Source organism: Schistocerca cancellata, chromosome 3, assembly GCF_023864275.1.
Source record: "Schistocerca cancellata isolate TAMUIC-IGC-003103 chromosome 3, iqSchCanc2.1, whole genome shotgun sequence".
NCBI classification, from domain to species: domain Eukaryota; kingdom Metazoa; phylum Arthropoda; class Insecta; order Orthoptera; family Acrididae; genus Schistocerca; species Schistocerca cancellata.
Genome location: NC_064628.1, coordinates 74,859,861 through 74,875,028, shown reverse-complemented (window position 1 = coordinate 74,875,028; position 15,168 = coordinate 74,859,861). Strand labels below are relative to the sequence as shown.

Genomic DNA, 15,168 nt, shown 5'->3' with positions numbered 1-15,168 from the left:
CAGAAGTTAGAGAGAGCAGGAAGTTGATGAATTCCCATTAGAATAAGACATCCTATATAAGCTCTCATTTCTTGAGTAGTTGTCTCCACCCAGGTTTTTGATGGATATCTACTACCACGATTTTGTTTTGCGTACAAGTTTCTTTCATTTAAAATTAGAGTGAGCTCCCGATCATTGGCACTAAAGAGAAATTTTGGTTTTCCTTCCATTTGTGTTTCAAAGTTGTTCCTTACATTATTGAAGTAAGAACAGTCGCCGTTCCATTCTTCCTCACTTTCGCTGTCCAACGTATCACTACTGGCAACAGTCGGAAGCACGAATGATTCACTATCATGTTCATTACCATAAATGTCTTGTTCCACAGAAACATGCTTTGAAGCACTGGTGACTGTGTTATCTAGAACATTCAGTTCATCTGCAGCACCTTCATCTCCTTCAGTTTCTGAATCACATTCATCAGGTAATGAGAATAATAAATTGTAAATTTCGGCAACATGTTTGGGATTGCTGAGGTCTAGGGAATGAGACATCTGAAAGGAAAGCAATGCCAAGAAATGGAGAAGTGGAGAGTGTAAAAAATACTATGACAGATCCAACAGAAGCAAACTTGACATTCTTTAGTAACGTAATGATCTGTGCATTATTTCTGAAACCCACTAAATCAAAAATGTCAAATAAATGTGGTAAAATACAGAAACATTCGTTCTAGAGACGTAAAACAATGGGTCACCAAACAGGCGGGGGGAAGGATACTTCCCACCTACAAAATCAAATACTACAAGTAAAGTCCACAAGTAATGTAAGTAAAACACATTTTACAACAAACAGGGAACACCAAATAATAAGACACCATAGCAAAAATCGAAAATATTTACCTTATACTATAGCTTTGAGGAAAAAATTACAAAATGTCATGCAAACAGCACTGAAAGGCTCCTCTACAGAGCAACACTCAGCTATACAATGCCTGTGAGCGAAGACACAGCAAAAACGGCGAGAACTTCCAATTGGAAGTAGTACCCTATGCTGTTCACTAGGTGGTAGCACCATACAGAGGTGGGAACTGTGAATTGTGAATCCCACGGGACTAGGAGCGAGTTCATTGTAGTGGGAACCATGTTTCCCACGCCTCACGAAAGGGATAAGCTGCGTGCACTGTGTGAGACAGGCGAGGCTGGCTGCCCGCTCTGCTCCTTACCACGTGGGAGCCTATGTGGGGCTGGGTTTGCTTCATCTGTTCCCTGAAGCCCTACTAGGTAATGAGCGAACTCACAGTTAACACACTGTGTGGTACAGCTGAGCCGTGGCTGGTTCGCGTTGATGCCGTTTGTTCTTTGGCATTTTGTCACAATCGAGTGGCGTCTTATTTCTCCCTGAGTTACTACCATAACGAGTTGCTGACTGGCCTCCATCAGTGGCAGCAGCAGCGCTTATCGATACTAGTGTGTGTGTGTGTGTGTGCGGCAGTCTGTCGGTAGGGACAGAGCAGCGAGGAAGTGTCCTCGGCGCTGGGTCGGGCTGGGGCCTCTGGCGGCGTGCAGACGTGGTAGGATTGAGAGGCGCTAGCTGCGAGAGCTACATAGTTCGTTGCCCACCGAATCTGGACACTGAAGTTGAGTGATCAGTTAACCTGTTACGAAACCTCAACTACTGTGACATCTCTTCGTTCATTGCCGGTTGTTGCTTCTTGGGCTGCTATGGCTAGCCAGCCGGTGTGGCCGAGCGGTTCTAGACGCTTCAGTCTGGAACCGCGCCACCACTACGGTCGCAGGTTCGAATCCTGCCTCGGGCATGAATGTGTGTGATGTCCTTAGGTTAGTTAGGTTTAAGTAGTTCTAAGTTCTAGGGGACTCATGACCTCAGATGTTGGGTCCCATAGTGCTCAAAGCCATTTGAACCATTTTTTTGCCATGGCTAGCAGCACGTATGGTGTGTTGGAGTCAGCGAAATTTTGCAGCCGTCTTCCTGTATGGTTTTCAACTATTAAATTCGTTGTTACTTATCAGAGAAGTGCACCAGCAGTGTCTTCTGTTTTGTGGCCGTTAACGCCCCAGTTACCTGCCCTGGTCATTAGCGTAGTTTTCCAGCACTGTGTTTTCCTTCGGCGTGTTGATGCTGTCCGGCACAGTGTATAGTTCGATAGCCTTTTAGTTGTTTGTTCATTTCTTTTTCTTAATAGTGGCTATTGTGCCTTGGCTGTTTTAGACGCCAATTTTGAAGACGTAGTGCGGCCGGTATCTTCGTCCTCGGCCGATCCTTTCTGTTGTCGTGCCGTTCGTTGGGCAGAAGGGAATTGATTAGGTTGTTGGTCAGTCTTCCAGCTGTCCCTGGGTCGGGTTGCCATCCGATTACTTATCCTTAGTCTTGGCTGCCTGTCTCACCTCACCTTACGGTAGAGCTACCTCCTCAGGCCGACCCTTGGAACACTTCTGAGCATCACTGTTCTGTTGGTTTTAGATCGTGATTTTAATTTTAGTCTTAAGTACTGTGCGAGACCTGCGGCTGTCTATTAATTTAGTTTAATTTTAAAATAAAGCCTTCAGCCGACTTAAATTAAAATTTGAAGATGGATTTGTTTGAAAAGTAAATTTTGAAAGTTTGTTCTATGTGAAATTCTAGTTATCTAGGCCTTAAGCCCTGAGTTATGTCCAGTCTGTGGCCTTCAGCCGAGTTTTCACGTCAAGTATTTTTAAGATAAGGCCTCCAGCCCTCTTAAATTAAAATTTCAAGATTCATTTGTTTAAAACGATTTTATTTAAATTGCGCTATCTGAAATTCTTGCTATCCAGGCCCTAAGCCCTGAGTTGTTCAATGTCTTGTGTGTAGCCTTCAGCTGAGTATTTACGTGAAATATTTTTTTAAAGTAAGGCCTTCAGCCGCATGTATTCTTTAAAACAATTTTTTATAACTTGTGTTCAGACCTTCAGCCGTTCTTGTTTTTAGTGTGGTTTTGGGCCTTCATCCCAGGAGGTATCTCAAGTTTTCTGAACTAGGCCTTCAGCCATATTGGTTTATTTTGATCCTTTTAAGGCAATGAGTAATTAAGTGGCTCTTAGGAAAATAAAAATTTGTGTGTTTTGTGCAACTCACAGTAACTGATTACGGCCCCCTCCATAACCATAACCTGATCCGCTCTATCCTGCGAAACCAGATTTCAACCGCTCATCAATTTTACGGTCGGAAAATATTCCAGAGGACTGTACGAGTAAAGCACTAATGATGATGGCCTTTATGTGGTGCAACGTAGCAGCAACGCAGTAAATCACTACGGTTTTTTGTGTATGAATAAGTACTCTCAGTACATATAAAGAAAATACTTGGGACATATTGTAAGTAGGCTTTTAGGTTTTCTTATTGGTAACGCCACGTAGCGCTCTGTATGAAAAATCACTGGCTGTGCTGTGCGCAGTCTGTGGGTAGTTTGCATTGTTGTCTGCCATTGTAGTGTTGGATGTTAACAGCGCGTAGCGTTGCGCAGTTGGAGATTAGCCGCCAGCAGTGGTGGATGTGGGGAGAGACATGGCGGAGTTTTGAAATTTGTAAGACTGGATGTCATGAATTCCTATATACATTATGACTTTTGATGACTATTAAGGTAAATACATTGTTTGTTCTCTATACAAATCTTTCATTTGCTAACTATGCCTATCAGTAGTTCGTGCCTTCAGTAGTTTGAATCTTTTCTTTAGCTGGCAATAGTGGCGCTCGCTGTATTGCAGTAGTTGGACTAACCAAGATTTTTGTGAGGTAAGTTATTTGTGAAAGGTATAGGTTAATGTTAGTCAGGGCCATTCTTTTGTAGGGATTTTTGAAACTCAGTTTGCGTTGCGCTAAAAATATTGTGTGTCAGTTTAAGCACAGTCATGAATAATTGTTCTAAGGGGACGTTTCAATATATGTTGAAATAAAAGACAAAGTATGTCTAGTGTATTTAAAATGCTCTTGTTGACAGTAATGTAGTGCAGTTGGACCTGAAAGTAGAGTGTAATGCGTAATTGCTCTTCTTGTCAGTTACTCAGGGTGTCAGAATAACTCTGTGTCGTAATTGAATAGCACTCACTCTTAATGAAATATTTTATTGGCGCGGTACCTCCAGTATGTGAAGCTCTCATCTTAAGTAGTAGAGCACTGATATAAGTGTGAAATTAAAGGAGGAAGGATCAATAACTTCGTCAACACTACCTGCAGTAATACGTGTTTATTTATAAATAAAGGTCGTGTTCTTTCAAACAAAATAAAGGTGATTGTACATGAGGTGAGCAGGTATGGGCGTGAGGTGTGATGCGGCGTCCAGTGAGGTGGCGACTGTCATCAGCTGCGTGGTCTAGCCGTGGATTCCGTGGATTCCGTGGCCGTAGGCAAGTCCGTGGCCAGCGAGTAGGCCGTGACCGCCGGCGAGCACGGGGGCGGCGACGACGGCGTGGGCGGCGGCGGCGGCGTGGGCGGCGGCGCCGTTGATGTGGGCGTCGCGGGCCTGCGTCTGGGCGACGGCGGTCAGGTGGGCGGCCCTGGTGGCGGCCACCTCAGGGGTGTCCAGCACGTAGCCGCCGGGTCCGACGGCGATGTGCGCCGGGCCGTAGGCGGCGTAGCCCGGGTGCACGGCGTGGGCGGCGACGACGGCGTGGGGCGCGGCCACCAGAGCTGGGGCGGCGGCGACCACGCCGTGGGCGGCGCCCAGGTAGCCGGGCCTGGCCACGGCCACTGCCACGGCGGCGACGAGGAAGACCTGCAAATCGCGCAGTGACCTATGTAGCACCATGTACCTTCTTCAGTATTTCAAGCTTGCCATCTCATCACAGTCCTGTCTAAGCAACAACTGATATTAGTCAGGCGAATTGTAAGGCCAGCACATTCACTTCAGTCAGTAACTTAAAGTACCGTCTTCTCAGAGCGAGTCTATTGTTCCGTTCCTGTACAATTTCCTTTAGTTTTGAAGTACTTTATATCTGTTTCAGTATTAATCGGCGGGACAGACTGTACATTTTGCTGATGCACCTGGAGCGATGCAATAAACGTCTCCAGTAGAAATGTATACTGATACAGACAGAACGACCACTGCATTGCTTTGGACTGTGAAGAATGCAAGGATTCGCCTTTTATTATTCAAGATAGTGTTACTTATTTTAAAAAGTAGGGTACTACTCCATCCCTCTGGATAATGCTATTTTTGTCCTTTACATGTACAAAATATACCACGGAAGTAAAATTATGAAAAAATTATTCTTAAACCATTCTTCCAACCACAGAACCGCTTTATGTTATTTTATTACTAAAGATATCTCATAACACTGCAGAAGTAAGAGGCACTAAACAGTAAGTATTAGTTTAAAATCTCATTGATGGCATTCTCTAGAAATTCAGAGGCATACTGCTCCATTTAAGGATTGCACCTATTTGTACATTTGCTCTTTCATTCCCCACAGCATTCCGCCGTACGAAGTAAAGTACGCCCTACGCTAGCACTTATTGTTCGTCTTCCTGCTACAAACACAGAGGGTGCAGTCTAAGAAAGACTGCAAGTGCCCTGTGTGGCTGCTTATAACTTCATACTAACTGGACATTCTTCAACATTCACTTTCAGAGCTGACGTGGGTGTTCCTGAAATGTGCCACCTTACAATTGCTCGAAGATTACTGTCTCAAGTTATTTCTGAGGTGCTTTGCAAATTTCCTTGCAATTTTAATCTCCTAAACAAATACTCATGATGAAAGATCAGGATAGAAGTTGTATGCCTTCACGACTTAAGCCACAGTTTCCTACGCATACTAATTTCTTAATATTTCAAACTCTACAGGATGTTTCTAGCACAGGTTGCTGAACGACCAGCTCGGTGAGATCGCATAAAGCGGTAAATGTCTCACGCCTATGAGTTCTTTCAAGAGCTGTCTCTCGTAACAGCAGAACTTAAACTGTAAGGAAACTTCTAGACACATAAAAACTGACTATTGGACCAGGAGCTGAACAGGAGTCTTTTCTGAAAGTATGCAGAACTTATATAGAGTCTGAATTGGTCTAAATAGGTGACTCCCAAGGTAATAGCTTCGAGTACAGTGGGGGATCGTTCTGGGATGACTCAATTGGAAGGAGCCACAAAAGTCGAAAGAACGGGCCAGAATCTTGACCTGGAATATCAAAATGTTAACTCATGTTATCACAATGGTCACCCCTCTGCGATATGAAATGTTCGGTTGAAATACATAAAATATAACTAAGGAACAAAACAGTCTATCGCGGCAAATGTGCAGTTAGGGTGGAGGCTGTATACAGATATTCCTCTCTGTAGTGTACAGCAGCATCGTTCTCCGCACTCTTTGACATGGGTTCCAAACAACCAGCTCACGTGTCTGAGAGGCGTACGATATGAACGTCCTAGTTATGGCTTTACATATCGTACGTATTCATTAATGACTAACGATATGCAACTAGACTCGAAGTTACAGAAACGTTGCATTACTCGCCTGTCTTATTTCACGCACTTTTTTGCCGACTCGGTAGTTTCCTTATTTCTCTCATTTTTTATTCTCAGCGGAGCAACTCGTCAGTGACACCGAGTGCCGAATACCAGATGTCACTTGCCATTTTTTTTTTCTTTTGCAGCACACAATTCGTTTCCGACTCGGTCGGAGTGTGCAGTACTCGTAAACCTCCATTCTTTGCTTTTCACACGCTATGGTTTTACGCTATACTTCTGATCCCTGCGTTTTGTTATCGTTCAGGGTCAAAACACGAGTACTAACAGGACTACGGTAAATGACCGCGAATTTGTAGCCGTGTCTTGCTGTGGCAGAGGCCTGTTCTTGAACTGTTTAATTAGTAAAGGACTCACTTCCGTTGGACCTATTCTCTTCTAACATTGACTGTGTGCTCTAACAAGTATGTTCACGGTTAAAGTCATTATTATGACCACTGTTAATGATTGTGAAAGTAATGAATGAACATTCTACTGAAACCACAATTTTACCTCTCATACATGGAAGACCATTTCTTTCTTTCTGACTGTTCTCGACTCAACAGTATCCTCATTATTATACATTATTTTTGGATGCGTTAGTTGCATTTGGTTGCTGGGCAACCCACCTGACACCACAACTCCCTCCGGGTAACGAATCTGTCTATCCCATGTGTGTGCGTCTATGGTACATCTCACGGTTGTGATAACGTTCTTTAAGTGTTTGTATCTGAGGTGAACCGAGGTTGAAAGCCCTCTGATTACCTAGCTGGTTGTGTGAAACCACCTAAAGAACCATATCCAGGCTGGCTCAGCGGACCTCGTCGTTATCCAGTGAGGCGTATCCGACCCGTGTCCATCCCGCCTCCTCGTGTCCTGCGTATGAACCTGTTACAGCTCTTGCCTATCCAGGCAGATCTCAGACATTTATGTCCGTTATCAGTAAGTCCATTCATCCCGTTATAAAATTCTCAATGTAACAAACAGTCTGTGTAAATTACTCGCGACATCGTCACAGCTCTTCCCTGTTAACTGCTCTATATCCACTTTAATACCTTTTAACGCGAGGGTGCATTTCGTGTCCACACTGCAACCCCAAACTCCACAGACTCCAACTGGAACGCCTGTCGGCATCACCTGTTACAGCTCTTGCCTATCCAGGCACATCTCAGACATTTATGTCCGTTATCAGTAAGTCCATTCATCCCGTTATAAAATTCTCAATGTAACAAACAGTCTGTGTAAATTACTCGCGACATCGTCACAGCTCCTCCCTGTTAACTGCTCTATATCCACTTTAATACCTTTTAACGCGAGGGTGCATTTCGCGTCCACACTGCAACCCCAAACTCCACAGACTCCAACTGGAACGCCTGTCGGCATCACTGGCCGTGATGCAGTTGAAAGACTACCAACAGTGGAAGAAAGGGTACACAGCTTCAGGCTAGGGTGAGCGATACGCGTACAGTGTACGCGAATATACTCGCAAAGTTGTGGGAAGAAAAGAAAAAAGTGTTTATCTCTAATGACAACAAGGTGCGGAAATGCTATTTACAACTTGTACAGAAACCAGAAGGCACTTACAACAGTCGAAGGATATTAGTGGGATGCAGTGCTTGAGCAACAAGTCAGACAGTGTTGAAGCCTATCCCCGATGCTATTCAAGCAGTAGAATGAGCAAGCGGTAAATAAAACAAGAGAAAAAATTGATGTAGGAATTAAAGTTCAGGGAGAAGAGACAAGAACTCTGAGGTTTTCCGATGATATTGTAACTCTGTCAGAAGCAGCAGAGGACTTGAAAGAGCAGCTGAACGAAAGGGACGGTGTCTTGAAAGGAAGATATAAAACGAATATCAACGAAATCAAAAGGGGGATAATGGAATGTAGTCGAATTAAATCATGTGATTCGGAAATGAAACACTGACAACTATTTGGACAGCAAAATAACTCACTGTGGCCGAAGCAGAGAAGATATAAAATGACTGGTACATTTAGCCACCACGAGAGCGTTACAAATCTCATAGAACGTTTGGAGTGGGACACACTTGCAGATAGACGGCGCGATAAACGGAATGGGCTGCTCACTAAATTTCTGCTCACTAAATTTCGAAATCCGACCTTCACCGAGGATTTACAGCATATATTATTACCACCAACTTTAATATCGCGCAGTGATTACTATTCAAATATAAGGGGAATTAGAGCTCGCACTGAGGCATTCAGACAGTCGTTTTTCCCTCGCGTGATCCGCGAGTGGAACAGAGGGGGGGGGGGGGGGGAAACGACTTTGACGCGAATTGTGCCCTCTGCCACACACCGTTTGGTGGCTAGCGGAGTATATATGTAGAAGTAGAAGAATGGAAATGGCAAGAAAAGCGTTTCAGAAGAAGAGAAATTTGTTAAGGTCGAATATAGATTTAATTGTTAAGAACTGGAAAACGGACGGCAAGCAGTTTAGAAAAGAAGAGAAAAGAGGCTTTTGATATGTGCTCCTACAGAAGAATGCTGGAGATTAGACGGGGTACTGAACATAACTGTGGAGACAAGAAGTTTGTAGCACAACTTTACAAAAAGAAGGAATCAGCTGATAGGACACATTCTGAGGCATCAATGGATCACCAGTTTAGTATTGGAGGGAAACGTGGGGGATAAAAATCGTAGCGGCCGACCAATACGTGAGTACCTTAAGCAGTTTCAGGGCGGGAAGGAGCGCCTCTCCCCGGCACGAATCTGCCCGGCGGACTTGTGTCGAGGTCCGGCGAGCCGGCCAGTCTGTGGATGGTTCTTAGGCGGTTTTCCATCTGCCTCGGCAAATGCGGGCTGGTTTCCCTTATTCCGCCTCAGCCACACTATGTCGGCGATTGCTGCGCAAACAAGTTCTCCACGTACGCTTACACCACCATTACTCTACCACGCAGACAAAAAAATGGTTCAAATGGCCCTGAGCACTATGGGACTTAACATCTATGGTCATCCGTCCCCTAGAACCCAGAACTACCTAAACCTAACTAACCTAAGGACATCACACAACACCCAGTCATCACGAGGCAGAGAAAATCCCTGACCCCGCCGGGAATCGAACCCGGGAACACGGGCGTGGGAAGCGAGAAGGCTACCGCACGACCACGAGCTGCGGACGCCACGCAGACATAGGGGTTACACTTGTCTGGTGTGAGACGTTCCCTGGGGGGGTCCACCGGGGTCCGAACCGCACAATAACCCAAGGTTCGGTGTGGGGCGGCGGTGGTGTGAAGTGGACTGCGGTAGACGTCGTGGGGTTGGGTACCACTGCGGCTGCGGCGGGGACGGAGCCTCTCTGTCGTTTCTAGGGCCCCGGTTAACATAAAGTTAAGCAGATTAACAAGCATGTAGGTTCCAGCAGTTATCTGGAGACGTAGAGGCTTAAACAGTATTGAGTAGCATAGAGAGCTGTTTCAAACCAGTCCTCGGACTGAGGGCTACAACAATAACATCAGTAATGAAGTTCAGTTATGAAACACGTCAGGCAATCCTGAGCTTCGCCTTATCTTAGAAGAAAGATTAAGAAAAGGCAAACCTACGTTTCTAGCATTTGTAGACTTAGAGAAAGCTTTTGAAAATGTTGACTGGAATATTCTGTTTCAAATTCTAAAGGTGGCAGGGGTAAAATACAGGGAGCGAAAGGCTATTTACAACTTGTACAGAAACCAGATGGCAGTTATAAGAGTCGAGGGGCATGGAAGGGAAGCAGTGGTTGGGAAGGGAGTGAGACAGGGTTGTAGCCTCTCCCCAAAGTTATTCAAACTGTATATTGAGCAAGCAGTAAAGGAAACAAAAGAAAAATTCGGAGTAGGTTTTAAAATCCATGGAGAAGAAATAAAAACTTTGAGGTTCGCCGATGACATTGTAATTCTGTCAGAGACAGCAAAGGATTTGGAAGAGCAGTTGAACGGAATGGACAGTGTCTTGAAAGGAGGATATAAGATGAACATCAACAAAAGCAAAACGAGGATAATGGAATGTAGTCGAATTAAGTCGGGTGATGCTGAGGGAATTAGATTAGGAAATGAGACGCTTTAAAGTAGTAAAGCAATTTTGCTATTTGGTGAGCAAAATAACTGCTGATGGTCGAAGTAGAGAGGATATAAAATGTAGACGGGCAATGGCAAGGAAAGCGTTTCTGAAGAAGAGAAATTTGTTAACATCGAGTATAGATTTAAGTGTGAGGAAGTCGTTTCTGAAAGTATTTGTATGGAGTGTAGCCATGTATTGAAGTGAAACCTGGACGATAAATAGTTTGGACAAGAAGAGAATAGAAGCTTTCGAAATGTGGTGCTACAGAAGAATGCTGAAGATTAGATGGGTATATCACATAACTAATGAGGAGGTATTGAACAGAATAGGGGAGGAGTTTGTGGGACAACTTGACTAGAAGAAGGGACCGGTTGGTATGGCATGTTCTGAGGCATCAAGGGATCAGAAATTTAGCATTGGAGGGCAGCGTGGAGGGTAAAAATCGTATAGGGAGACCAAGATATGAATGCATTAAGCAGATTCAGAAGGATGTAGGTTGCAGTAAGTACTGGGAGATGAAGAAGCTTGCATAGAGTAGCATGGAGAGCTGCATCAAACCAGTCTCAGCACTGAAGACCACAACAACTACATCAATGAAAGTAAAGAGTAACGAATGGTTTGTGACGGGTATATCTTTCGACAGTGCCGAAATCTTACGGTACAAAAATTAAGCGGTTACTTTTACGGTTCCAGTCAGAATTTTCCACGGAGACCCGTAGCCGGCCAGAGCGGCTGGCTACCGTTACTCACCAGCAGGACCTTCATGGCAGGAGTTGGGTTGCGGCTGCTATGAACTGTACCGTGACAGCGCGGTCACAGCTTTTATAGTCGGCGGCGCGCCGTGAAAGGCCCGCAGTGTCCGCGTGCCCACGGCCTTCCTCGGGGCTGCCACGCCTGTCACCGCGGACCCACGTCGCCCCGCCACACCCCCTCGCACTTTGCCTTCACCGCGACGAACCGCGCAGGATCCCCTCTAGACGTCCCGCTGTTCAGTTTCCGACAGCACCACTGTGGGTGTAGGTGGCCACAACAGCGCCCGCCAGCGGAAGACGCGGCCGTGGAGGGCGGGCAGTGTCACGGCTAACCAGGCACTCGGCCGCTAGGCGCGCCTCCCGCGCGACCGCGAAGCTTTCGTTCCACTGTGTGTGGACTTCGTTCCGCAGCAGAAGGATAGATATTTTACAAGTATTCTGCCTAGAGAACTTTATGTACCGGATAGTTATAATTAAGGTGCAGTGTGGCTTCACATTATCGTATGGCAGCGAAATTTGTTAGTTACGCTGATGCGGCAATGCGAATTGATTTACGACGGAAAAAGTAGTTCCAATTTTGGTCACCAGGTGCAAATCTGGCGCTGTGAACGGAAGAAAGACGTAAAGAAATGTTTCCGTATGTAATGGATTAGGAACGGGACATGGGCAGAAATTGTCAAACAAGTGAGAAAGGCATAATGTTGATTTTAATATTAATCGTCGCTTGCACAATTTGTTCAATATGAGCAGCGGGAACGTCGATGAGATGTTGCGTCTGTAAACCACGTGCTCAACAATTGATCACCGCTGCTGCGGTGCAATGTGAACATAGTTTTCCTGTATACTAGCCTTCAAATCACGTAGAGACCGAACGTGTTTCTGGTAAACGCGATCTTTTAGATATCCCCAGTGCCTGACGTCACGTCACATGCATTCGATATTGCAGGCCATGGATGTGAAAACCTCAAGAAATAACACGTTCATGATGCAAGGTTGAATTAAACAGATGACCAACGTGAGGTGCTAACCCTTCTTGCATGACAACATTTTTTTCCGTACGCTTGTGCTCCTTCAAAGCAGGTATCACATGATGTACAAGGTGCCCTCAGCTCCAGGCACCCTCTAGCTTAGGTCTAGCAAGCTGGTCTAGCACAGACCCCTCGAAATAGTTAGGTCCCTCATGAAAGAGATAAGGGACCGGCCGCCCCTTGACCCACGTAAATACATGGTATTTGGCGGCGGTAAAATGTTTGTCCTCCAGGTATAGAAACATTCGCGGTTCGATTGTGTCTGGTGGCACTTGCAGACAGCAGGCAATGGTTTGCTGCTCGAACCGCCAGATAACTTGCGAAGAGGCGCATGTCACACGACGGTCATCAGTGTCCACCTGCTGGCAAAGGAGACAAAGAGGGGTATCTGACAAATCAATGTCGTGCAGTCGCTGTTTCGTGGCAAATTTCCTGTTGACTACGTGATGCCACAGTGCCCAGACATCTGTACGGAGGAAGGACTTGTCGATGGTAGTCCACACTATGGGCAACTGGATTGAGGAATTTTTTGGTCTCCATCATATTCCGGGGAACACGGCGCAATAGAAGGCTGCAAAAATCCTTAGTTCAAAAATGGTTCAAATAGCTCTGAGCACTATGGGACTTAACATCTATGATCATCAGTCCCCTAGAACTTAGAACTACTTAAACCTAACTAACCTAAGGACAGCCGGCCGGAATGGCCGTGCGGTTATAGGCGCTACAGTCTGGAACCGCGTGACCGCTACGGTCGCAGGTTCGAATCCTGCCTCGGGCATGGATGTGTGTGATGTCCTTAGGTTAGTTAGGTTTAAGTAGTTCTAAGTTCTAGGGGACTTATGACCACAGTAGTTAAGTCCCATAGTGCTCAGAGCCATTTGAACCATTTTTTAACCTAAGGACAGCACACAACACCCAGTCACCACGAGGCAGAGAAAATCCCTGACCCCGCCGGGAATCGAACCGGGAAACCCGGGCGTGGGAAGCGATAACGCAACCGCACGACCACGAGCTGCGGACAAATCCTTAGTCCTGAGTGGGATCGTATCCGGGAGACTGGTATATGTGTAACTGTAATCGACGAAAGCCGTGGAAATGTCAGACAAATGAGGCGCAATGTGGCCGACAGACACGGATGGTGAGGTGGAAGCAGACAGGAGGACCTCAAGCAAGTTGCGTGTTAAAGATGTGGCCCGTCCTCTGTCTTCTCATGGTACTCGTATACAAGGCCATTGACGAGCCCGAGGCCACCATCCCGAGGGGGGGGAGGGGGGGGGGCAAAGTAAGTAACTCATGTGTTGTTGTTGTAGTCTTCAGTCCTGACAGTCCTGAGACTGGTATGATGCAGCTCATCATGCTACTCTATCCTGTGCAAGCTTCTTCATGTCCCTGTACCTACTGCAACCTACATCCTTCTGAATCTGTTTAGTGTATTCATCTTTTCGTCTCCCTCTACTATTTTTACCCTCCACGCGGTCCTCCAATACTAAATTGGTGATCCCTTGATGCCTCAGAATATGCCCCACCAATCGTCCCTTCTTCTAGTCAACTTCTGCCTCAAATTTCTCTTCTCTCCAATTTTATTCCATACCTCCACATTAGTTATACGATCTACCCATCTAATCCTCAGCATTCTTCCGTAGCACCACATTTCGAAAGCTTCTGTTCTCTTCTTGTCTAAACTATTTATCGTCCACGTTTCACTTCCATACATGGCTACACTCCATACAAATACTTTCAGAAACGACTTCCTCACACTTAAATCTATACTCGATGTTAACAAATTTCTCTTCTTCAGAAACGCTTTCCTTGCCATTGCCAGTCTACATTTTATGTCCTCTCTACTTCGACCATTATCAGTTATTTTGCTCCCCTGACAGCAAAACTCCTTTACTACTTTAAGTGTCTCATTTCCTACTCTAATTCCAGCAGCATCACCCGATTTAATTCGACTACATTCCATTATCCTCGATTTGCTTTTGTTGATGTTCATCTTATATCCTCCTTTCAAGACATTGTCCATTCCGTTCAACTGCTCTTCCAAGTCGTTTGCTGTCTCTGACAGAATTACAACGTCATCGGTGAACCTCAAACTTTTTATTTCTTCTCCATGGATTTTAATACCTACTCCAAATTTTCCTTTTGTTTCCTTTACTGCCGACCGTGGGGGCCACGCGGTTCTAGGCGCTGCGTTCCGAAACCGCGCGTTTGCTACGGTCGCAGGTTCGAATCCTGCCTCGGGTATGGATGTGTGTAATGTCCTTAGGTTAGTTAGGTTTAAGTAGTTCCATGTTCTAGGGGACTGATGACCTCAGATGTTAAGTCCCATAGTGCTCAGAGCCATTTGAACCATTTTTTTCCCTTTACTGCTTGCTCAATATGCAGATTGAATAACATCGCGGAGAGGCTACAACCCTGTCTCACTCCCTACCCAACCATTGCTTCCCTTTAATGCCCCTCGACTTTTATAACTGCCATCTGGTTTCTGTACAATTTGTAAATAGCCTTTCGTTCCCTGTGTTTTACCCCTGCCACCTTCAGAATTTGAAAGAGAGTATTCCAGTCAACATTGTCAAAAGCTTTTTCTACGTCTACAAATGCTAGAAACGTAGGTTTGCTTTTTCTTAATCTATCTTCTAAGATAAGTCGTAGGGTCAGTATTGCCTCACGTGCTCCACGACGTCGGCTTCTACCAGTTTTTCATTCGTCTGTAAAGAATTCGCGTTAGTATTTTGCAGCCGTGGCTTATTAAACTGATAGTTCGGTAATTATCACATCTGTCAACACCTGCTGTCTTTGGGATTTGAACTATTATATTCTTCTTGAAGTCTGAGGGTATTTCGCCTGTCTCATACATCTTGCTCACTAGACGGCAGAGTTTCGTTAG

The 15,168-nt window shown here is 45.4% G+C and overlaps 1 protein-coding gene across 1 annotated transcript; it reads right to left on the bottom strand.

Moving 5' to 3' along the window:
• Positions 1-4,183: 4,183 nt before the first annotated feature.
• Positions 4,184-11,365, bottom strand: LOC126177022 (cuticle protein 63-like). Its single transcript, XM_049924253.1, has 2 exons — positions 11,252-11,365; positions 4,184-4,726 (listed from the first exon to the last, which is right to left on the bottom strand). Exons 1-2 carry the CDS (start codon positions 11,264-11,266, stop codon positions 4,325-4,327), a joined length of 417 nt encoding a protein of 138 aa, XP_049780210.1. The 5' UTR covers positions 11,267-11,365; the 3' UTR covers positions 4,184-4,324.
• Positions 11,366-15,168: the final 3,803 nt, after the last annotated feature.